General features: G+C 35.7%; 1 protein-coding gene across 1 annotated transcript in view; it reads left to right on the forward strand.

Moving 5' to 3' along the window:
• Positions 1–25282, forward strand: part of cd2ap (CD2 associated protein) — a 91075-nt gene that overhangs the window by 34973 nt on the left and 30820 nt on the right. The window contains exons 4-10 of the mRNA XM_088905539.1: positions 261–361; positions 1585–1705; positions 7012–7205; positions 9323–9410; positions 10441–10529; positions 12962–13060; positions 13786–13836. Of these exons, the coding sequence (XP_088761665.1) occupies positions 261–361; positions 1585–1705; positions 7012–7205; positions 9323–9410; positions 10441–10529; positions 12962–13060; positions 13786–13836 (743 nt within the window). The remainder of the gene's footprint in view (positions 1–260; positions 362–1584; positions 1706–7011; positions 7206–9322; positions 9411–10440; positions 10530–12961; positions 13061–13785; positions 13837–25282) is intronic.

Here is a 25282-nt window from a genome sequence, read left to right on the forward strand (position 1 = left end):
CTAAGCAGGTGTGAGCCTGGTCAGTACCTGGATGGGAGCCCTCCTGGGAAAAACTAAGCTAAACTGATAGCTGATGTGTGGGGAGCGTTCTGGCGCACTATGGCTGCTGTCGCATCAGCCAGGTGGATGCTGCACATTGGTGGTGGTGGAGGGGAGTCCCCATTACCTGTAAAGCGCTTTGAGTGGAGTGTCCAGAAAAGCACTATATAAGTGTAAGCAATTATTATTAGTAGTATTCACTCATTTTTTTTTATTTACAGAATCAAAGAAGCGACAATGCAGAGCTCTTTTTGAGTACTTTCCTCAGAATGAAGATGAGCTAGAACTGAAAATGGGAGACGTCATTGATATAAATGAAGAGGTATCTTTTTTTATGAGTTAGTCTCAAGTGGCCTTGTGACACATCTGTTTGTTGTTGTGCACTAGTTTATTCAGTGCTCTTGTGAATTTGTTTTAAAGTGTACCGAGTTTTTTACATTTAAAATTATTCACGGGTGCATTTTATTTTTCTAGAATACAAAAATGAATGTCCTTAATGTGAAGGTAGTTTAGTCACAGGATGAAGTGCTGTACCTTAAGATATACTACTGAAAGAACAACAGTTATCTTGTAAGTATAATGATAAAGGTGACTGGGTAGAGGTACAGGCTAGTGTCCCAGGTTCTGTGTTGTAACTGAGGAAGAAGACCAAAATAAATATACTAAGATGGAATATTTTGCGATTTTACCACTATTACTGTTAACTTAACTATTAATCAGTAGTATGTTTTGTAATACAATGTAATGTAAGATTTATTTCAGAGTGTAATAATCAGTTTCTCATATACAGCTCTTCATAGTAAATGAAGCACATACCATGAAGCTAATATATTTCAAACTTCCAGGTTTAATATTTGTTTTTACACAAACATATACCATTCTGTAAATTTTTCAATATTTAATTTTGAGGATAATAACCCTGTTGGTAATAAAAATGGAAAAGTTTGATTCTGAAATACTATGATAATTGTACACAAGCTTTTTTTGAAGTACTTGTTCTTTAACTTTTTTAAAAAATGGAACGCAAGGGCAATTGTCAACAGAACAATAAGCTCAGCATTACTTAATTGTAAATGAAGACTGTCATACAGAGTCCTGTTCTTTTCTACTTGAGAAAAAAGAAAAATAGCACAACTGTTGCCTTGGTTACAATTTTGAGACCATCAGTAAAGGTCTGACTGATCGTGTTTAAAGCAGAAGTTACTTGTGATAGTTTTTGTTCTTATATCTGCTTATTGTAAAAATATTTCTAATGTTTTGCCTTCAAAGTCATCCTCACTATGGTATTCCACTTAGCAGACCTTCTAAGTTCAAAACAGTCATTTATGAGCTTTTTGCAAGCAGTACCAGAGAAATGTCATGTTACCGCAAACTCTGTGGATTGCTGGGGCAATATCCTATATTTTTAGTTAAGCTACTAAACGTAATTCGATATATTTCTAAAGATTTTTACCAATAAGAGTTACCAATCGTGTTTTAGAAACAAGAGTGGTAATATTGCCTTGAGTGTGGATTATATATGGTTCTATAAAAACTTTTTTTCAGGTTGAAGAGGGCTGGTGGAGTGGAACAATGAATGGAAAATCAGGATTGTTTCCATCTAATTTTGTGAAAGAAATAGAACCAGCCGAAGATAATGAGATGAATGATGTTTCAGATGAGTCAGGTACGCATGTATTTTCTGTTACATTAACAAACATGTAGTCTTTAATATGTTATCATAATTATTATTATTATGGCCCTGGGTTCAGTTCCGGACCTGGGGTGCTGTCTGTGTGGAGTTTATGTGCTCTTTCTACATTTGTGTTGTTTTTTTCCCCACAGTCCATTGGCATACTGATAGGTTAATTGCGTTCTGGGAAAACTGTCCCTGGTGAGAGTGTTTGCATGCTTGTATTTGTGTATGCCCTACGATAGACTGGCGTCTCATCCAAGGTGTATCCTGCCTTGCACATGTTGCTTGCTTTCCTTTGACTCTGTATTAGATAGAGTGGTTAGAAAATGGACTGATATTACAGTTGGTCATGTATTGCTGTGATGCTTTGGAAAGTAAAAGTGTTTAATCTAGATAGCATTTTTTGTTCCCAGCTAATTTGGTGATGTACAGGGGCACTCACACAATATGAAGCATGTGCATTGAAAATAAACTGAACGACACTGAAATAAGACTTACCAATTATGGCAAATCAGCACAAAAGAAGGATATGAAGAGTGGATTTATAAATTTAAAAAAAATAAATGGAAGGTTTATAATCATGAAGAACATGTACAGTGCTTTGCTGACTTATTAACCCCCTTAATATAATATGCCATTTTATTGAATTACAGTAATGTTAACATTTCTGTAAGTTTCTAATTATGTAAATATAATATTTAAAGTGAGTATTTTTTAAATCAAACTTGAGTGTTGAAACTTTGAGTGAAAAAATTAAATGTCCTGCAAATTTGCAAAGAAAAATCAAATACCTATGTTGTGTGACACCTTGTCTGATGTGTTCTAATGGGATCTTTTATTATGCTTTATTTTATGTATGCATGGATCAGGTATGGTCCTGAATGTATAACACACCCAGCACAGCAAATTAATAAAACTTTTTCACCACTTTTCCTTTAGTGAGAATGAGAGTGGTGATCACAAATGCCCCCTCATCGGAATAACCAGGACAAAAGGCATATAAGCACTAAGTTTCTCTGAGTTCTTGGCTTGCAAACTTTCAGGCTCAGAGTCTTCTACTCATACGCGCATTTTCCTCTAGGAGCCTTTACCACTCCTAAACACCACATATGGAGCCTCCTGCTCCCTCTCTTATTCGGATCCTACCTCTCCATGCTGTAAGTCTCACTCAGCAGTGGCTACCGGTTCTCTCACTCTCAACCAGTCAGCATTCGGACTTCCAGGTCAGTTTCCAAGGCTGATGTCTCCACTCTCTGTCAACAGGCTGGGTCTCACACTCACAACACACTCAGTCTCCAGCACCTCAGTTCTATGCCCTAGACTTACAACACTCACATAAAAACTCAACCTCGTACCCTAGGCTATACACTGGCAGCTGCTAATGCACCTCTGTCGTGCCCTGCCACCACTGCCTCTACACACAACTAGCATTACTCATAGCTTCTGATGCATTTCTCTCCCGGTCTTCGCTGTCTCGTTCAGTTTTTACTAGTGCAACTTGCCACTTCGTGTTTTGCATTTATATAGTGAGGGTCCCACTCTGATATCCCTGTTCTCTGGACCACTCACTGCCAGAGGCTAGTATCCAGGCGAATGCTTTTCCACCGGTGTCCAGATCTCACCGTCTTCACTGCATGCATACTTGTTCTCTTACTTTGAAATGGGCTGCCTCTTTAAATATGAGATGTTATTTTACTGTTCTTTTACTCCTTCGGGAGTTCGTTCAAATAAGAACATGACCATTTCTTCAACCCATGTCTTCTGAGATTCCTGCTGTTACTCTTCCTTCACAGGGCACCTGCAACTTTACAAATACTAAGAGTGACGAAACTTGCCTTACACAAAATACAGCTGCTTGCCTGCTGTTGTTAATGCATTTGCTGTACTCACACATATGAAGTAGCTCGCTTAAAGCACTGTGCCTGCTCTTTCACTGTGCAGACCCTGGCAGCATTACACACCCTCTGCTGTTAATACACAGACTCATATCAAATACACAAGGGCTAACGTTTTGCTCCTATTTCACTCTGAGCCTAGCTCAGAATAAATATGTTGCTGTTCTTCCTCACAAGAAGTATGAAGCTGCCAATTCTAAGCTTATTCTAAACTGCTGTTTTTTAATTTTTAAAATCTCCTCAAATGCGGTTGATCAGTATTGTATTTTTTTCTTGAGAGTCTTACCTTTCTGCATTACATGCCTTAAATTTTGTCACATTTGATTTTATAAGTGTTCACTTCCCTGAGTCAGTATATGGTGGAATCACCTTCAGCAGCATTTAGAGCTGCGACTCTTTTTGGAAAAGTCTTTGTCAACTTTGCACACCAGTGCATTTCTCCCATTTTGCTTTGGAGTCTCAAAGCTCTTTCATGTTGGTTGGGTATCATTGGTGGGCAACAGTGTTTACATCATACCGCAGATTTTCTGTCGCGTTCAAGTCAGTACTTATAATGTGCTATTTAACAGCATTTACTTCTTTTTTGTAAGGCACTCCATTGTAAGTTTGGCCTTTTGCTTTGGGTCATTGTCCTGATGAAAATTGTATTTTCAAACATTTTAGACCTTAGCATACCAGTCCCTACTGATGAGAAGTAACCCAGTAACAATGCTGCATCTGCCATGCCTGACAGCAGTGATGGCATTGATTGATGTGCCAGGCATAAATCTTTGAACCAGAAAATTGCAATTTTGTCTTGTCTGATCGGAAGACCTTTTGTCACATCTGCAGTATCACTTAATTGTGTTACAGAGTATTTGAAGTGTCAATTTCCTGTAAATTTATAATAATCCTTATATAGCACGTTTCTAGACACTCCACTCAAAGCTCAAGTAATGGACAAGGGGAAATTTGGGCAGGACAATGGGGTTAACACCACTGCTCTTTTTGATTAATGCCCTGGGATTTTTAATGACAATGGAAATTCAGGATCTCGGTTTTAGGTCTCAGCCAAAGGATGGCACCCTTTTTGCAGTATAGTGTCCCCAACACTATACTGGGGCATTAGGACGCACACAGACTGCAGACTGTGTGAAGTTTTTCTTCTTGCTACTCTTGCTATGACTTGCCTGGCTGCTCAGTTTGAAGACCTAATCTTTGCAGTGTTTGGGTGGTACAGTACAGCTTCCACTCAGTGATTAAAACCGCACTCAAATGGAAGACATTCCATTGATTTGTTTTTATACCCTTCTCCTGATCTGCACTATTCTATAATTTTATCACTGAGTTGTTTAGAAAACTTCTTGGTTTCATAGTTGAATGTTTACTTAAAATTCAAACTGCGGTATCTTAAAGAGACAGGTGTATTAATTCTGTAAGTATGTGAACCAATATTATTGCATACAGATGGTTTAGGTTTCCTGTTCCTATTGAATGTTACTTTTTTATACATATACTATAGTTTTTAATTTTTCTTTGGTGTTTTTTCAGATATTTAATGTCTTTCATCCATAAGTGTCCAGTTTTAATATTCAAGTTTTGATTAATATTAATCTTTGTAATGAGATATATATTATTTGGAATTCAAAATATGGGACATCAAGCCACCCTAAACATTTGCAAGTGTGATTTTACTTTGAAATTTTTTAAAATGTGTTTTTAAAAGTTTTTTTTTAAAGAATTCTTCCATTTTTATAGAAATATTCTGGAGAGTAATGAGATTTATCTTCTGGTTCTACTTATTTGATAAAGTTCCCAAGATTAGTTTAATGTTATGATATATGGTGCCTGATCAATAGCTTTGGAAATGTGTAATAAATTAGTCATAATTCACATCTACCTAGAGCTCCCTAATTGGAATCTTTTTAAGGCTGAAAAACACAAATTAAAAACTTTCAATGAAGTGGGACTGGTAAAGAGTTACTTGACATGTCTTAATGTTAAGGGCTTAATCAAGTTCACACTGTTACTACTGCTATAAGATGACCCATTTTCAAAATGTACATTGTTGCAGTGCTTGCAAAACAGCATAAGAATTTTTAACAAATAAAGATGGACATGCAAAAATTGAAATGCCAATGTAAAGTCAATTAATAGGACTTTAGGCCACCAATTGCAGCCAGTACATGTGTATATATGCTCTATAGAATATAGAGTCTACCAGCTGTTCTGCCAGCATCTGAAATTCTGATGGAGGGATGTGAAACCATTCTTTCCATGAGAAAGTCATCTTGCACCTCGTTAATGGAGGTAGAAAATGTTGTCTCAGGATGTCATTCTAGAATCTCCCATAAGAACTCGACTGGGTTACATCTAGTGATCGAAAAGGCCATGACATAAGGATAACATCAGTGTCATGCTCATGAAATCATTTGACAGCCATACTTGCTTTGTGGGTGGGGGCAGGGAGACACCCTGGAAGACACCCCTCCTGGCAGGAAAGAGGTAGTGCAGCATGGGGTGAAGACAGTCAGCTTCTTCCATTAAGTTATGATTAGCATTAACTTTGCTATCTAATGAGTGAAACCCAAATTGTGCTGGGAAAATGCACCCCACAGCATTACAGCAACACCAGAGCCCTTCACTGTTGGAAATTGAGCACTTAGGGCTGTAGAGAACAGTGTTGTATGTATACTCATCTGTTTATGAGGAACATGGTGAAGAATGATTCACCTGACCATTTCTCCACTGCTTGGTAATTTGTGCTTTTTGTACCAGTAGACTTGCAAGTGTGCATTGCCATGTGTGATGTGCAGTTTGTGTGCAGCAGCTTGACTATTGTATGCTAATCTGTGGCGTTCTCAGCTCATTATTTTTAATGAATGCTGGTACCCAAAGTAGAACTTTTCAGTCAGTTGATAAACAGTGGCTTGCTGTTTTGGTTTGCAGTTTAAATTAATTATATAGATGTCTTGCATTACAGGGGGATCTCCTCCTGGCACCATGCTAGCCATTATTGTCAGGAACCAAGCCTGCCCACTATCTGACCTGGACCATACTAGAGTGTTATTTAATTATCCTGTGAGACAGGACAGTATGGAAGCTTTTGCTTCCAATATACCTGGTATCCCTCATATACCCAAATGTTTCCATTTTTTGGTCCAGCACCTGTTGTCCTGTGGATTTTTCCCTGGAAAACATTACAAGACACGTCATGACAAATGTGATAATTGTAGTTATGAAATAAACTCTTCCCTTTTGCCTTAAGCAGGAATGCTGTGATCATGGCTCTGCTTAAAGACTGCTCACATTATTTTTTTTTACTTCCTCTGAAGCCTCTCTCGTCAGATGTGGTATGTGGTTAGACATGTAATGCTATAAGTTTGACTTTTTAATCAGTGTTGTCTTACTGTGTCTCTGCAGAGAACACCAGTAAAGACAGCCTCGTAGCTGGCACCCCAGTCTCTCCACTTGCCTCTCCGGTGTCTGATAATGGAGTTGTAGCGCAGCCCAAAAAAGTCAGAGGAGTAGGTTTTGGAGATATATTCAAAGAGGGGTCGGTGAAACTAAAAGTCCGATTGCCCAGCTCTGAGTCTGAAGAAAAGAAGTCAGAAAAGGTAAGTGAACAAAAAGTGCATTGAGTTAAGCTGAAAAAGTCTGACAAATGAGAACTTTGTGAGTAGACTACTTTATTTAACTTTCATTCGACCTGTTTTTGTTTATTCTTCAGTTATAAAATTAACAGTGTTGTGGGCTGAAAATGTTTTTTCTATAGAGATTTTTTAATGTGATTTAAGCAGAAATACAGTTTTGTATTTCTTATATACTGTATTTTAATGGTTACTACGGATGTAAGGCACACTGATAATTTATTCTATATATGTTCTGTGGAGTATCACATTTGCACCATTTTGCTACTTAATGAATTAATTAGTACATAAATTAAGAGTAACCAGTGTACATAATGTGTACTTTTTGTCACTTTTAAAAGCTCTGTTCACATTTGAGTGGAAACTGAATAGAGTAGAATTAAAAGTTTACCAGAGCTGATTTTGTCAAAATAGCAATGCAATTATCTAATTCACTGCACCTAGTTATACAGATGTCCCATATATAGTTAAAATAAAACAGTGAAAGCCCTGGAGCCACACAAGACAGGATCCAAATCTTGCTTAAGTAGCTGTCTTATGTTACTAATTATGCTTAAATATTTCTGTTGTTCGGTTTTCTGCTCAGAAAATCTGTTGCGCTGCAAATACAGGCTGAGTCATATATTCGTTCTAAAACAGTATGATGCATAATAATTATAGGTTTAGTACATTTAAAGAACACCATTTCATTATGTGTTTAGGCAGTGCGGGGAGACAAACTTTAACTGTCCTGTTTTGCCCTGTCTTAGGCAATTCCATTTTATTTTTAGAAGGAATTGTTTATTATTGGGCTTTTCTGCTTTACTTACTTTAGAGCCTTATTTTTTAATGTTGGTTTTGTTTCTATTATGGAAGTGTAACAGAACTTCCTATGAAAAGTAGTCTTTGCCTTCTCAAAGATGTGTACCAAACTTTCAGTCATGAGTATGTATTTAAAAGAAATGATCTACATTGTAATTGTTCAAGTATAAACTACCAATGAGGAATATGTCATGTGAGGATACCTGCTACACCTGATGAAATCATGACCAATAGTCACCTTCAAATGTCCTGGAAATATGACTTAAAAGTTGCTGACATTGCATTTGTAATGCTTACCAAGACCCTGGGAACAAGGCAGTGACCTAATCGTGTGACTGTGACCACCGCTTGTCCAAACCAAACTTAACCGAAAGCATCTGCGAGACCTACATAAACCAAAATTCTACCTGCGGTTTTCTCAGAAATGACAAGTTCTGTGACAAAATTTGATTTTTTTTTGCCAAAAAATATTCGGCACAGCAGCCACAGAAAGCAGGTGAAGAGATTTTCACATTTCTAACCATCTAACTGTCACTTGTGGTCATGTTCCTGACACTTGCGTGCACACTACATACTTCTCTCATCCTGCCCCCAACAAGACATCTTCTTGGTACAAAGTCAAGCTTTGATTTGAATATAGCTGGTTCTACTCTGAAACTTTTAATTATATAGTGATGTATTGGTTTATTTGGCACATTTTATTATTAATAAAATGAATGTGGTCTTTGTTTCTATGTGTACATCGTTGTTCATTCAGATTGCAAGTGCTCTTTTCTTATCAGAGAACCCAAGAAGCTAAAAAAACCCTTCAGTTTTAGAAGAACTCTAAACGCATGAGGCAGTTTGTCGCTCAGCTGCCTGATTTTTTTTAGACTAGTGCAAAACTTGTGAATTGGTTTCAGATTGAAAATCTAAATTGTTTTTTGACAGCCTCAGCATGTAACATGTCTTTTCACTCACTACACTTGGCTCCTTTTTGCTTTTTGCCCAAAATGACTTACTGACAGTTACCAGCAACTCTGTTCCATAACATATTCTTCCATGGCTTTAACAAATTGTGATTATAGTGAAATAGCTCTGAGTATTATTAGCATGTGAAGAATAGTGTATCAGTCATTGATTATTTTTCACCTTCACCTGATGTGGCATCCTGTTTTTCCATCTTGTTTCTTTTTTTTGCCTTGGTGGAAATTTTAAATTCGATTCCATACAAGCTATACCAGTATTAATGTGGCATGGTTTTGTTGTGTTAGTAAATCCACCTGTGATTTGCTTCATTGTAGCCACTCCCATCATTGCCATCTGCTGCAAAGCCTGCCCATTTGAGTATGACAGAGTCAGTTAAAGTAGAAGGGGATAACAAAATTAAAGGTAAGTGTAGTATGTGAGGAAGTTTAACTTGGTCTTACTAACCTTTTTAGATTGATTTGAAAATCTGTATGAAGCTGTTGGATTTGGTTCTTGGTTTAAATATCTTATCACTGATCTATTGCTAAGCTTTTTCTGTATGCATCTGTGTTTCTTACTAAGCAGTCCTAGACATCAGCTACTGCTACTTAGAGACATTAGCAGTACACTTTACTTCATGTCTGCTATGCCCTGCATTGCATGCATTACTTCCAGTGTGGCAAAGTCATACTTCATTGTCAAAGGAAGCTATATGCATAGTAGTAAAATTCTCTGAATTTTCCATACTTATTTATGTTAAAGTAGAAGAGCCATCTAGAGATGTTATGGTCTGCAGTTGCTGAAGCAAAACATATGAAATTGCTATAAAGGCGTTTCTAGAAGATGATTTGTAATACTAGGCTTGATTGAAACCAGTCAGTAGAATAATGTTGATTGACAAGAAATAGCAGTATGAAAAAAATCCTGTGTCCTTTATCTTAGTCATTAACAAGATGCATGGATTTTCATCCTTCATTATATTCCTAAAAATATCTAGCAGGTCTGAAAAGCCAGCTGCAGCTTGTTTGTATATATGAAAATGTAACCAATTAAATCTAATAATATTCAAATAATAAAAATTATCATCACAATTTTATGTCATTGACATAGGTTTTAAAAATCATTTAAATTTTACTTTCTTCTCCTGAAGGCCTTTTGCTTTTAGAGTTCCTTTTAGTCTACCAGATTTCTTCTGTGAAGATTCTGATATGGGTCCTCCGTGTACAGTACATTTCAAGGACAGTGATATGATGGAGAATGGCATTTACAGTATGTCTTCACAGTTTATCATAGACAAGATGGAACATAAAGCATAAACCCTATGCTTGTTTCATTAATGTGTAAATAGAATAAAATGTAATAAACTGCATCTTTAAAGTCTGTGAAGGATGTTTGTTTTAATTTTTATGATCTTTCAGCTGAAAACCCACAGTTTTTCTTTCTTTTTTAAAAGAATATTGCAAGGTCTTATTTCCTTTTGATTCAACAAATGAAGATGAACTGAGCCTAAAAGAGGGTGACATTATACTGATACTGAACAAGGTAAGGCCACGCACCTCGTTATTATGTTTTTGCAGAGTACCACATTTACTCATGAATGTCTGGTTTCTGAAATTTCAGTGCTTTGTCTTGTTCTAGAAATTGAGCATCAGCTACCTTGATAAGAGTCTCGAAAGTGAACAGGAACATGTTATTTTGAATTATGTACGTCGTATTTTACCTAACATTTCCGTGAAATGCTATGTGGCTATTACACAAAAAATAACCTAAATGCTTTTTGGGTTAGATTATTTTTAGTTTCTCCTTTGAAGAAGTGATACAGTAATCTGTCTTCATCAGCTATTCTACAGATTCTGTAGCAAAATGGGTGCTAAAATATCAACACATACCACAATGAAATGAACAAAAATGTTAAACATTAAAAAGATAGTTTCACCTGGGTTCCAGTATTATGTACTTTCACATAGGTTTTGAATAGCCAGTTGAATGTTGTTCCCTAATGTATGTTTCACATAGAGAGTAAGTAGTGGTGCACTTCAAACATATTAATCATCTTGAACCACTTTATTCTTCAGTCATAAGTAAAAAACCTACCTACTGAATCTTTAGCATCAAATTCTTCGATTGGATCATTATTAAAACAATAAGCTGTATTTTCTGTAGCTGCGCTGTTATCTGCTCTGATAAGTATTGTGATAATCATACACAGCATATTGTAACATTTTTGTCAAGTTAGTTTTTTAATCTTAATGGTTATCCATCATATTTCGTTACAAGCCAGGTAATTACAGAATTATGTTCATGAGATTCAACAGGCTGTTAAAATCAGATCGGTAGTACATCTGCTCAGTGACTTGTCTGAAGTACTGAATATGAACTGTGCACTTTTGTCTGGCCTTTGACTGTCGCAGGTTGTTTTGGTTCACTTCATTGCCAAATATATATATCCATTGAGATTTAATACAGTTTGGAAATGTATAATTTTTAAATCATCTTTGCATGATGAACTTTGTATACATCTTCTATTGTAGCACAAACTATCAAATCTCAATCCATTTCTGCTTAGGTTTCTTACAGCAAAGTTTCCTGTAAATAACTTTCACCTGTGGATGCTTCCTGTTGACATGATTTGCTTATTGTTTAGTACCTTCCTGCTAATCCCTGTTGTGATTGTTTTTCTACTTTGTGTAGCTGGGCATTGTGTTGTGCAGTTCTCACACCATTGATCTTAGTTTGTTGCAGTAGTTTTCACAGGAATACTTTTGACGAACACAAATCACTGTTAAAGATTACAATCATACATAAAGTATTTAGAACTAGATACTTTTGTACAGCAATGCAGAAAACAACTTTTTAACCTCAGACAAAAATACCAACTATTATTAGTTGACAGTAAAGTGAAACTCCTGTCCTTGTGGACTTTTTAGGTTATTTCTTGTTTTCTGATGAAATAGTTACCAAGAGTAACAATCCATGGTGAAGCTTCTAATTGATGCATTTTAAAAGTGACTTTCAACATTGCTGCACAGTTCAACTGATATAATAAAATAACTATTTTATGTTATCTATTATGCCTGAGCTGTTTGACCAAGGACTGTTATTTACATAAATGCATGTAATCTAAATAAATCTAGGAGCAGATTTATTGAACAAAATCATTATTCTTCTTAAGATTCTATTTTAGACTACATATTTGTTTAAAACATTCTTAGTTCCCTTTGATATCAGTTGCCATCCCTCTGGGTTGATTAAATGTTTATTTCAGAATAATAGCTGAACCGTATCTTCTAAAACATGTTTTTGTGTAGTTTAAAGGAACTCTTTTATCCCATGGTACAGTTGCAGTTGCTATTTTGCTTTGACATTCAGCATAAATTGTAAATTACAAGTTTAGCATTTGGCTAGCAAAAATTATCTTGTATTTCCCAACATTTTCATTCTATTTGCACTACACATAATATTTCCATATTAGCAAGAAAACGTGACGTAGTTCTCATCAATGCTTTCCAGACTAAATATGGCCCCCCATGTCATATCTCTGGAATATAACTCCACTTATAGCATGAGATACACAAACTTTGCAGATTTCTGCAACACACCCATTGTGGAATATTTTATTTTTTTGCAATGTCACAAATATTTACAAATCAACAGAGTGGCATTTGTTCAAATGTATTTGTATCAACGGTTAATATAATTTTGAAAATTGAATTGCTTAAAGGAGCATCATATACTTAATGGGATTTTTGCAGAGGAGTTTTTTGAATTTTTGAAAAGGGACAATTAAGGGAACCTGATTCAGTTATTCAAAATGTTTAAAGGTACTGTATTGATAATGCCAACCGAATGAGCTTCTTCAAGATCATCTGTCAAACAAATCAGAGAACTTTGGTTTTAAGTGATTTTTCACTTTAAGTGATTTTCTCCCAATTTGTAACCTGAATGTTTGTTTTGGTCGTTTTTTGTTTTTCTAGAGCACAGGAGAGCCAGGTTGGTGGAAAGGAGAGCTCCATGGTAGAGAGGGTGTCTTCCCTGACAACTTTGTGGCTGTGATTTCAGAGGCTGAAAAAGATGTAAGACTACACGTATCTTGTTCTTTGTTCTTACAGTTCATTCATGCATCTGAAAAAAATGACCCAGCTATACAACGAGACCCACAGAAACAGATAGGAGTGTTTCAGGAAAATATTAATTTAAGATAAAGTTCTGGTTTTGTTGTATGCCTCTTTGTAAGAATCTGTCTCCCCAGTACATAGAAACAAGGATATTTTTTTGGGCTTTATCAATACACCCTCTCCACTCTTACCCAAACCATTTTTTCTAGGTTTTCAATTGTAATTTTTTTTCGGAATGTCTGGGTTAATGCTTTTCACTTATGTGACATATCTTTTATGTTACAATGTTTAAATAAACGTAAAACGAATTCTGATTTATTGTGTCTTGATTTAAGGCTCTTAGGCCACAAAATCTTTTTGGTATTCTATCTACAGTATATTGTGTAGATATTCTATAGTCACTGTATATAATCCAACAGAATGCAAGTTTATTTATTATTGTTTAGTTTACTTTACATAACAGTATATGTTACACAACTACAGGCAACCAAATTCTGTTTACTCAATTGCTTTATTCTCTCTGTGGATGTCACTGTTTTTTTTCTGTATGGGCTTATTTTATGCACTTGTTTACATGGGTGTGTAACTTACTTAGTCTTTTATATCTTTTGTTGTCGTTTGCCATTTGGTTTGTTCTTCTTGAACTTCTAATGTCTAAATTGATGTTTTATTTATTTTTTCAGGCAGCAACATCAAAAGTTCCTTCCAAATTATCCCCCAGTCAAGATGACGATGTATGTACTTTTTAATCTTCCTTTTAAATTTTACTCTGTATGAGACAGAACATTAAAAACGTTTGCATTTAAGGTCTTTTTTTTCCCTCTTTGGACAAACATTTTATGCAGAGCTGATCAGAAGGTGTTTTGTTTTTTGTATACAGATTCAAAACCTGTATAATGGAAAACCTTCTAAAAATGTGGATTTTTTTTACTCTATAGTCATGCAATTTAGAATTACCAGTTGTTTGTTTAAGCTTCAGTTCTGTGATGGTGATTCCTGTATCTCCTTGAAAGAAAATGAGACATGTAGATGTGTTCCTCCTATTTGCTCACCTGCAGATTGTCTTTTGACAAGTTGTCCCTCACAGAACATTTAGCACTGACTGGAGGAGCAGTGTGTGTCTTGTTGAAATTACTACAATCATGCAAATGTGCTGCAAGTCACAGGAGTTGCTGTTAGCTGGAAAGCCGAGAGATACCTAAGCAGTTAATTTGAGCTCTGCCTTGGAAGGGATGAGGATCAGATGGTTTTAGGAGTGTTGTTTGAACCTCCAGTCAATCGTGTATGTATTCTAGGAGAACAGCACTTGTGACTAAACCTTGGACCCCGTTGCAAGCACTTTCTGATGCAAGACCTATACTGTGTGTCCTAGATGTTATTGAAACAGAGGTAGACAGAGAGACAGGTCTTGTGATTTAGAGATAATTACCAAACCAACCTTTATATGATCTCTGCAAATCAGGTTAATGTGATAATAGACACAGTGCCTAACAACCTGAATTCGAGAAAGTAGTGAGGTTAATCTCCATGATTTAAGTTCAGAACTGCTTTATTTTATTATTTTATTAAAATGTTATTAAAATAGATTATCTCGCTATGAATAAAAATAATACAAACAAAAGACATGTGGCACAAATTGAGGTAATGGTTGAAAAAGAAAGTAACTTTCACTTTTCTAACCTCAGATATAGAACAGATAAATGTTTAAAAATAATTTTAAATTGAGGTGATACTATATTACTTAATATGAAAAAATTAAGATGTCGCTATCTCGCATAAAATCCAAGCACAAAAATGAATTACTCCCTTGGGAAGAGTGCTAATTAGAGAGGCTTGGTGTGTTCCTATCACTTGATGGTGGGGAAGTAGGCATCCTTAAGAATTCTTCAATGAATGGTGCAATGTGACCTGGCTTTGGAGCTGATCTGGCAGCGCTGTGTCCCACAAGTAGATCTGTTGCAGACAGGAGAGGTCGGGCAGCGTTTCAAACTTTGATTCCGTTACAATGGAGGTTTTTGCCACTACTTCTCCTTCCGGGCATACTGACTTCCCCTGTTTCTGAGTTCCTGCGATCTGACTTCTGAACCTGAAATTATTCACATCTGTCATGGAGGCTTGGCAAACGATTTTTTTAAATTTTAAAAAAGAAATCTACAACAAGAAGCAATGATGTATTCCTGCTTAACTTAGACATCGCATGACTATAAAAAGCTATAAAAAACAGGTTGAAATAGTTAATAACCACTTTTTATGTGGTTATTAGAAAAACGGGTGATTTTTCTTCCTCGTGATCAGCTAAGAATCTTTGTGTACACTGTAAGATTTTTACTTCTTAATTAAATGTTTAATTAAACGTCCTGTTATGTAGGACAGATCAGCAGGTCTTTTTTCCCCCCCAATCAGAGGCTCTGAAAATAGCATACCGCCCACTGCGCTCTGTCAGAGGGGGAGGCGGCATCGAGACAGGGAGGAGGCATGGAGCTCAGTATTGCACAATGAGCATTCCATAGAGCGGGGTGCGAATGGCACCAATTGCGTCTGCAATAACTTAGTGTTTAAAATTAAACAACGTAAATCATTTTCTTTGACTTCTAAGTCCCTTAATTATCATTAAGCACAGCTTTCTCACCACTTAGATTATTTTTTGATACCATCGTTAGACAAAGCAGGAACTTATTGTACTTTCTAATGACATTACACGTGGAAAGATTACAGATTTTAATCTTCTTTAATTTTGTTATACATTTTAGAAAGATTTCATCTATAAAAACACCACAAAACTATTCTTGATTGTATTTCTGAATTGTTATGTCAAAATTAGTTCATTGTTTTAAATACATCTAAATACGTTGGGTCTTAGCATAAACTATTAGTAATCAATAATATTACATTTAAAATCAATAATGTTAATAATTAATAATATTAAGCAATCAATAATCTTAATATAAAATCAGCATCAGCTATGTTTGCCCAATCCTTCAATTTATGTGCATCCAACACACAGTTCAATGCTAGCAACTACACAAAGTCTAAAATACAATCCTCATTTCAGTATCAATGTAAACATGTAGTCTGTTAACTTCATCATCTTCCTCTGCAGTCTATAACGTCTCCTGTCATTTTGTCAAAAGTATGCCTAACCCTTTTAGGAAGTGTTCTTGTTATCAGTGTATTCCTTAACTTTCCCAAAATTATCTTTTTCCTACCTACATCTATAGTCTTACACCCTGCAATAACTCAGCCAAAACTTAAATCCTCAAAAACTGCTTATGTTAATTTGCTTTAGTCACAAATATCATATGTAAATTCTGGCAATGTAGTACTCTGTAGTACTAGTTTCTTTTAAAGGGAACTAGAGAAATCAAGAAAGGCTTTTTTTCTAGAATTAATAAATGCACATCCTGTTCACTGGGGAAATTAAATCCACACTGAGCAATCTCCAATATGTTCAGAATTTGACAACCAGAATGACCGGGTTGCATTACGCCTGTCTTCAAGTTCTTGCACTGGCTTCCTATCAGTTTTCGAGTCAACTTCAAAATCCTCATCCTCATTCAGTACCTATCTGTCTACTCCCCACTTTGCAACCTGTGGCCACCTGACTCTGGTCTTCAAGCTGTCCTCAAGAACATCTACATTCTGTGGGTGACAGGACCTTCTCTAGCTGCACCGCAGAGCTCTGGATTTGTATCTCCAGTGATATCAGAGCCACCTACCCTGAGTGCCTTTAAATCTAACCTCAAAACCTTTCTTTTCAGAAAACTTATTTAGTGTCTGTATCTGCTTCATTTTCTTATTTCGGTAGCACTTCTAACTGCTTGTCTTTCTTATACAGTATGTATTTACTTTATAGTCTGTGGTCCTACTACTTGCTACTTTTGCTAAAGTTTTATATTATTGTTATAGAGAAACTTGATCAGATTTTCCCTAGTTCAGAAAAACATATCTGAAGTATACTAGTTTGTGACTCTTCTCACACCCTCTTTGCTAAATGGCTTTGCATACTAATCAAACTGCCTATTTCTGTGCTTTCTCTATCCTGCTAGATTTATAAGTTTTCTGAAAATAGTCTTGAAATGACTCATTTCTAAAAACCTGTTTTCACTGTTAAACTTCTTGCAGCAACTCTGCCACAAAATATACACTTAGCTCAACCTGACAGTTCATCCTGCTACCAACAGTGAATTAAAAAATCTTTAGATTTCTATATTTATGTCTTTATTTAGTGGTTTCATTAGTGAGAAAGGCTAAATTACTTTCTTGGAAAAATGTCTTTTATGTGGTGTAAAAAACTGACTTGCTTTAACAAAATATATTTACAAATCCTTTCACCTGGCAATCTACCTGAATGTCCAACTGTTTTAGAAGCCCTCCCTGAAACCATGTTTGCTATTTCGGTCCTTCAGATGAGACGTAAAACCGAGGTCCTGACTCTCTGTGGTCATTAAAAATCCCAGGGTGTTTCTCGAAAAGAGTAGGGGTGTAACCCTGGTGTCCTGGCCAAATTTCCCATTGGCCCTTACCAATCATGGCCTCCTAATAATCCCCATCTATGAATTGGCTTCATTACTCTGCTCTCCTCCCCACTGATAGCTGGTGTGTGGTGAGCATTCTGGCATACTATGGCTGCTGTCGCATCATCCAGGTGGATGCTGCACATTGGTGGTGGTGGAGGGGAGTCCCCATTACCTGTAAAGCGCTTTGAGTGGAGTGTCCAGAAAAGCGCTATATAAGTGTAAGCAATTATTATTATTAATTATTATTAATTCATATAAGGCTCTCTGACAGAATTGCTGTTTTTTATTTGTGCGAATTTTCTGACTCTCTGTCCCATCAAACCTTCATATTCTCCCTGCCAGAAATGCACCTGATTATTCAAGCCAAATCTATTTAATGTTTGCTTGTTCTTTTGTAACTTTCTGTGATTTTTTTTGTATATTTAAGCTTTTGCAAGTGTTCCTGCATCCCTCTTCTGCACTGTCTGGTCATGGCTTTTTTCTGTTTGCTAATTTCAAAGTAACACCTTCTCCATTTCTAAAACTTTTTGCTCATGTGCATTTTTGTATTTTTACATTTATTTTCGTCTCTAGCACTTTAACGTCCTTAATTTTCATTTGCAGACTGAATTTTAGTTTTAGCCATAAAAACCTTGTTTTCTCTATCTTTTGTTTCTTTTCCTACAACTGCTATTAAACTGTTATTATTGATCACCAAATTATTGCACTTGACATGACTTCTTTATTTCACCCTTTCCTGAACGTCTATGACATGCAGAGATAGTGCTGTCTCTGGTGTGATCTTTTGCAGCTGAAATGTCAGTTTAAAGGAATAAGAAATTAGATTGCTCATAAATCTAATCACTTATTCTACATAAACACAACGTAATTGCTCTTTTTCTTTTTCATTTTGGAGACCTTGATCGAAACTGATTTGAGATGTCAGAAAGGATTTATTTTCTATGTTTATTTCTGTTGCAGAAAAAAATGCGCATTTCCTACATTACTTTGTTTGTTGAGATTTTAACTTTAGATTTGGGCTCAGATTACAACTATAAATCTTACACTGATTACTAGCAGTGAATACTGATGTTTTGCTCTCCCTTACCACCAAAATATATTTGTATTGTAGCTGCGATTAACTTTTTTTGGTACGTGTCTCTCCCTACTGCGATTCAGACACAGAACGGTTAAAGATGGCGACAAGTTGGGCACCCAGATGGAGGGGGGTCATCTTCCCACCTCCATAACTAAAAAGCCAAATATGAGTGGCTTCAGCGTCATACACAGTTGTGTAACTGACAGTTTGAGGTAGCCCAACTCACCCCGGAAGTCATGTGACTGATTTTTCACCCTTTTTCATTGGTTAAACTTAAGGATCACAAGCACCGCCATGTTAACTGGGATGTGTAGTTTTTAATTCAGTTTGAATTATAACTGTAAATACTGTCTTCGTATTTGGCCAGGGCTTTAAAAGAGAGGGCGCGCCAAAAATTTTCGGTGCCATCACCTCCGCTTTGAAGGTACCCACCCTCGTGGAAGAATTTGACCTCGAATGTATGCCCAGCATACGTCAGGATTCTGGTTGGACAATTCAGATTTGAGATATGCATATTTCTCATTTTTATCATTTTTTTTATTTCCTCCTTCAGAAGATCTTGGCAAAATGTTCTGGATTTCTTTAAAACTTCTGTTTTTTCCTGTGTGATTCTCACAGGTTTGATATTTTAATTTCTGAACTTCTTGTGTTTTCCTCGTTTCCCTTTTGACCCTCAACAGGCATAGCAGTTTGTCCTTGAATAGGTATGATATTTTAATATTTTGAGTTTTCCCTTTTTTAAGGGACTCAAATAAGTGACATTGCCACATTGCCACACATCCAGTACTTCTTGCAGTCGTTTACCAATGAAGAATGACGGATGCTTTTTTATTGGTTCTAAATTCTAATTTGCTATTCAAGTTAGTAGGAGGTGTTTCTCATCTTACCACTAAAGGGATCACTCTGTATTCTAAGATCTATCTGGTTTGAATTCTATTAGTTTATCAATTTTACACCCCCAATTTTATGATCCTGTCTGTGGAGCAGAGATTCTCTTCTCCCTGTCCTGAGAATTGCCATGCTTAATTCACATTCCTACATGGCAGAGTGGTTTTATAAAGAACTCTTTATCTTTTCTGGAGAGGAATGCTCATACTCCATAGAATCTTGGAACCACAGGGAGAGCGGATCCCCCATTATTCAGGGATATCTCCTAAGTTGGGGAAGTATGCAGACCGGTTTGTTAGCAAGAAATGACTACGCAGTAGCTATGTGCGAGTTTTTAATTACCTGTAACAATTAGAAATTGGAACGGTGAATTATGAGATGGTTTGATAACAGTAAATTATTATGTTTGATACCTAACAGTACAAACTACAGCTTATTGATAGAACATCAAAACATGTATAACAACAAAACCAATAGAATATAGTTGTGAATCTTATCTGCTATGATACGAAAGGCTCTTTATTCACTTAAGGTACATTGTGTTAAGAGATAAGAGGTAATAACATTAAAGCTAAAATATGCTATCTATAACATGTTATTGTCGACCTCTTAGGTAATATTAGTCTCATGTAGTTTAATCACATTTATATTCTCACATAAAAGTAAATATGCATTAACTATCGTAGAAGAATTATTATTCAAGAATTATGAATAAAGAAGTTTTGTATTCAAAGATCTGTCAGACATGCATTTCTTGATGAGTTTAAACTTTTGAACGGAACTGGGCTCAGTTGGTCCATGGTCCGACTTGTCAGCTGCTAACTCAGTGCTGGGATTATCCTGCTGCAGAGAGAAGAGATCTTTACTGAGAATAGATCAACAAAGATCAGAAAGATCTGAACATTAGTCTTTAAAAACTGAGCACAATGTCATCTTCTTGGGTCTGGCTACAAGTAAGATGTGTGGGAGAAACTTGGTTAATTCCGGCTATATTTACTTAATATTCTTGAATATGCAGAATGTTGACAAAAATAATCTAGCCTTAGTTTCCTTCATCAGGCGAAAATAACAATTGGTTTGTGAAACACAAGATTTCTTCTGTTGAAGAAAAGATATTGAGCAAAATTCTGTTTTTCTAAATCACATTTAAGTTCCAACTTAGACTACTTGCAATCACAATAGTTTGGAAAGTTATTGTCAGAGTGCCAAGGTAGTTGGATAAAGAAGAGGAGCCAGTGAGTTAACCAAGAAAATGAGTTTTTGCAGACATTTATGGTATGAAATCACAGTTGATGATTGGTTAGGATGTTATCAGGTATAGTCCTGGTATCCGACCTATATATCCCTCATTGGATAATCATCCTTTGGGTGATGGACAGTGACCTCTGAAACATTGTTCTGACCAGAAGGGGAATATATGAGTGAGGGGAACCAGACTACACTATGTATCGTTGTAGTGTTTCAGAAGGGACATGGGGTTACAATTACCTGGTCTGTGTTCCAACCTTGGAAGATGTTTTTTAGATGGGACTCTTGTAGCTGCTTTCCACTGTTGTTACATAGAGGCCGAAACTGCTTTGTCAAGGCAACAGAAAGATTATAAGACATCTTTAATTTCACTGAATTCTAAGTATAATAATATGACTTTCTACTACAACACATACCACAGTAACAGAAAGTATGACTTACAGAGCACTCTGACAAATTTGCACCGTTGCTTTGGCTCACTTTCTGTCACAGATAGTTATTGACATAACCCAGGCAGGAACTACAGATTAAATGAAATCTCATGAAATTGAGAGGTTAAGATCCACTGATTTTCTAAAACTTCAGGAATCTCTTAATTTGTATTGAGTATTAAGTACATTACCCCCACCTTGTGAGCCTGTGAAGGTAGAACAGGTCTAAATATGTTTGTACCTTCTAATGTAGCAGATGCCTTGTCTGTGAGTGTTAACTGCAGTTCGTTAATGCACCTAAAGTTGAACATTCACATTCATAAATGTTACAGTGTCTGAATTAATGACAGTTTAACAATTGGTGATACTAAGAATTTGTCGGAGGCAAGGCTATTGTGAATTATTTGCCTTGTCTCAGAAAGTAATTTTTTTAATGTTTTGACAGTAAATATGTAAATACGTTTTTGGTATGAGGTTATAATGAATAATTGTGTGCCTGCAATATAATTTGCAAGAATAGTGTCAAATGATTATGCATATTTAGTGTTTATGAATGGATAGTGATGATGTTAAACCTCAAACATGTAAAACATTACCACGTTTTCTTATGAGACACCATTATAATAGACCAACATAAGCCACAAATATTTTAAATTCACACTAGGACAGTAAATGCTTTATATAACTATAAATCTTTATAAGTAGTTCAGGTGGGTTCTTCCGTTCAAAGAACACAGCCAAAACGTGGAATAAACCTGCATGGAATAAACCTATTACTTGTTCCTTTAAATCTTTATAGGTCTTACAAAACAGTGTTATGTCTGTGTTCTAAAGGAAAGATTATATTTTTTGTAGGCATGTTGAAAAAGAGCTTCATGTAGTGTGTACAGTAGTAAGATTCAAGTTTTTTAAACAAAACCTATTTTTTTTTATTTTGATAAATCATAGAAAATGTGATAAAGCAATTCCTTTGTTACACCATTTAGATTTTGATCAGACATTTGGAAAAAAAAAACTCATTTGCAGTGTCTCCAGCAGAGGGCAGCCATGAATACATAAGAACTTTACTCTCAACAAATATCTGCTAGGTTTTAGCATTTAGTATTACCGAAATTAAATGTACCTTTTCTGATATTTTTTCATAGTCCTGGTTTCTTAGTGTACAATTTAGTCTTTTGGTTTGGCATTTGGAAGTCTTGCATTTATTATTAATTTAAACATTAAGCAAAAATCAAAAGATCATCACAATGCTTATGTAATGTGTTGCATAATATTATTTTTTTAGAAAGCCATTTTTACATGGTGTTTGTTTTTTCATTAGTAAAGGTACAGTCTGTACTGGTAAATTTTGGTGCAATTTAAACATAAGCTATGTGGGTCACAGACTGTAAAATGTTTTTAGCTAAGAATCTCTTGCAAGACAATTTTTTATTTGGTGAAGAATTAGTGGTCATTTTGGATATTTTTGTTGCAGTCATAGTCATACTGACACATTTACACGTTGTGCTACTACTGCACGTACTTGGTACCACATATACGTTTATTAAAGAGCATGATCAGTCTTGTTAGAATTTTGTCAATTTTTTATGGGGAAAAATGCATACTCCTGCATGTGAAAATTAAAACTTATTTTATTAGTAACAGTGAAAAACTACTTTACCAGTAAAAAAAAAAGTACAAACTGGCGTTTGGGACCGTAAATGTGACGGTGTTTCACTTGGTGCTATCTAAATATAGTAAGAGGGCCCCGTTATAAGTCCAGGTTACGTTCCTAAATAGTGCAATTTACAGCTTAGTATCTTGGGGGAGTTAATAGCCATAAGGAATAATGTAATTAGCTTGAAATGTTTTCCCAACATACAGTTCAGACAAGGGTTTTTTCAATTAATGTAGCAATAATCCATAAGAAACAGTAAAGCTAAATAGCATTACCAGCTCCTTTCGAATTGCAGTCTCGCCAAAACCAACAAAGTCATTTGTTGCTTCAGGTTACAATTTATTTGCACACACAGTTCATGCATTTTAAACTAACGATCAAACCTTAATCCATTGGTTGGATAAGCAGTGTATTGTGTGGTGGAAAGATGTTCGGGCATAATTTGTAATTATAATTGAAGTGTCAAAACATTGTCTACAAAAAGGCAAATTTGGTCTGAGCATCTGGAAAAAGAGGTCACTAAAATTTTGTACAAATACATGAAACTGCAAAAATAGAACATGGAAATATTGAGGTTTTACTATAATATCCAGTTGCTGATCTCTCATGACAAGTACAGTTATGCTTGCTTTTGCAGGTTTGAGGCATTTTACTACTGGTGGAGGTCCTTGTGTAAATTAGATTTACTGACTATATGTTGGATTCTATTCACATTCCCCTGCTAAAATCTAAATTCTCTGCTCATTGTCCATTTGTTGCTCATGAGTCCTGAAATCTGGTCTTGTACCTTAGACTACTGCTATGACACCCATGTTAAACTGCCCTGGGAATTGAAAGTACTTGACAGGCTTCTGAGTCTGAGTTATTCAATTTTTTTGCCCTTCTAGTCTTACGTGCTAGTAAATCATGGCAATGAACTAGAGTGCATAGAAAATTATCTAGGGATTAGTGGTATTTTCTTTATTTGGTTTAGTTTATGTTTGGTTAATATTAGATGTACTGGTGTAATTTCAAGATCTTATTAAAAAAGTCAATGTGGGATTATTATTCTGTGTAACATTAAGTACTTGGTTTAAGACCTTACTTCGCCTTATGTTGAAATAAGAATACGTGCCTTTCTGCATTAAGATCAGAATGCTGTAATGTCTTAATTACTAGTGGAGTTTAAGTTTTTCCAGCTCATGTATAAGGTGCTGAATGGGTAACTCAGGGTAATCGGCCTTATTGCATAAGTAATTTTAGAAAATTAAAATTTAATTTTAGAAATTGTTGATTCATGCCTTCTTACTTGGCTGAAGACCCAGTTCCACACAGTGGGTAAGTATCATTTCTGTGGCACCCATTGCACAAATCTATTAGAGATTAAACAACTGTTAACTTACAAAATGACCTTATTACTTTAGGTTTTATTATTCTTCTCCTAGTTGTCTTGATTTACTGTGCTTTTTCATTTCATTTTTTGAAAAGCTTTCAGAAATGGTATTGCATTTCTATAGACTTCAACAGTAGTCTTGAAATCAATGTTCATCGTTTATTGGTGGTGAGTTGTCACTTGAGGGGGGCAAAAAAGACGTTTTAACACCTTAAATAAAACTATCTATGGAATATTCTACAACATATTTGTTTTGGCTCTTTATCATTATAATCTGCTCTCTATGTAATAATAGAACTCCATATGTACAAACTGGGTCAGTGATATCCCAGCTCATACAGGGCACTTGACTCTTACAGCAACTTCTCTTCCACCTGATCTTTGTATATAGCTGTGCTCTTCAAGTTTTTCTTTACTTGGGTACCGAGGTGTATCCTGATGTTTCACAAATTTGTGTTAGTCTTGCCCTGGCGTGGCAGGTGGTCACACCTGTCACTTGGTGCTGGTTGCCATGGACACCAATCCATAGGAGACCTGGATTACCTGGAGGCAATATACTAGCTTGCCTGCTTCAGGTGGTTCAGGGATATATAGGGCTACTTGGATTCTGATATAGAGAAATTTGTCTCCACCATAGCGATGTGTCTATAGTGATGAGTTCTGCGACTGCTGGCACTGCCTGGTTGCTTGCCTGTGATGGCAACTGTAGAAATAGGGAAAAGGAACATAACTAGATTACATTTGTGTAGTTTAAAAACCCAAACAAAATATCAACAAATCAACCCGTTAAAGGGGCTCAATAAATGTTTTGAAGAGTATAAGAACTCTGATTATGTTGTTTCAAAGTTAAAAAATATTCAATATTCAATAGAAAAGCACAGCTTTAAGTAAAACCACTTAAAAGTCTTGATGACTGTACAATTGACTAGCTATATTTATTGCTTTCTTTCAAATCCTCAGCAATTTCCATTCAAACTATTTCAATCTCG

This window comes from Atractosteus spatula, chromosome 2 (assembly GCF_055471065.1).
Source record: "Atractosteus spatula isolate fAtrSpa1 chromosome 2, fAtrSpa1.hap1, whole genome shotgun sequence".
In the NCBI taxonomy this organism is placed as follows: Eukaryota; Metazoa; Chordata; class Actinopteri; order Semionotiformes; family Lepisosteidae; genus Atractosteus; species Atractosteus spatula.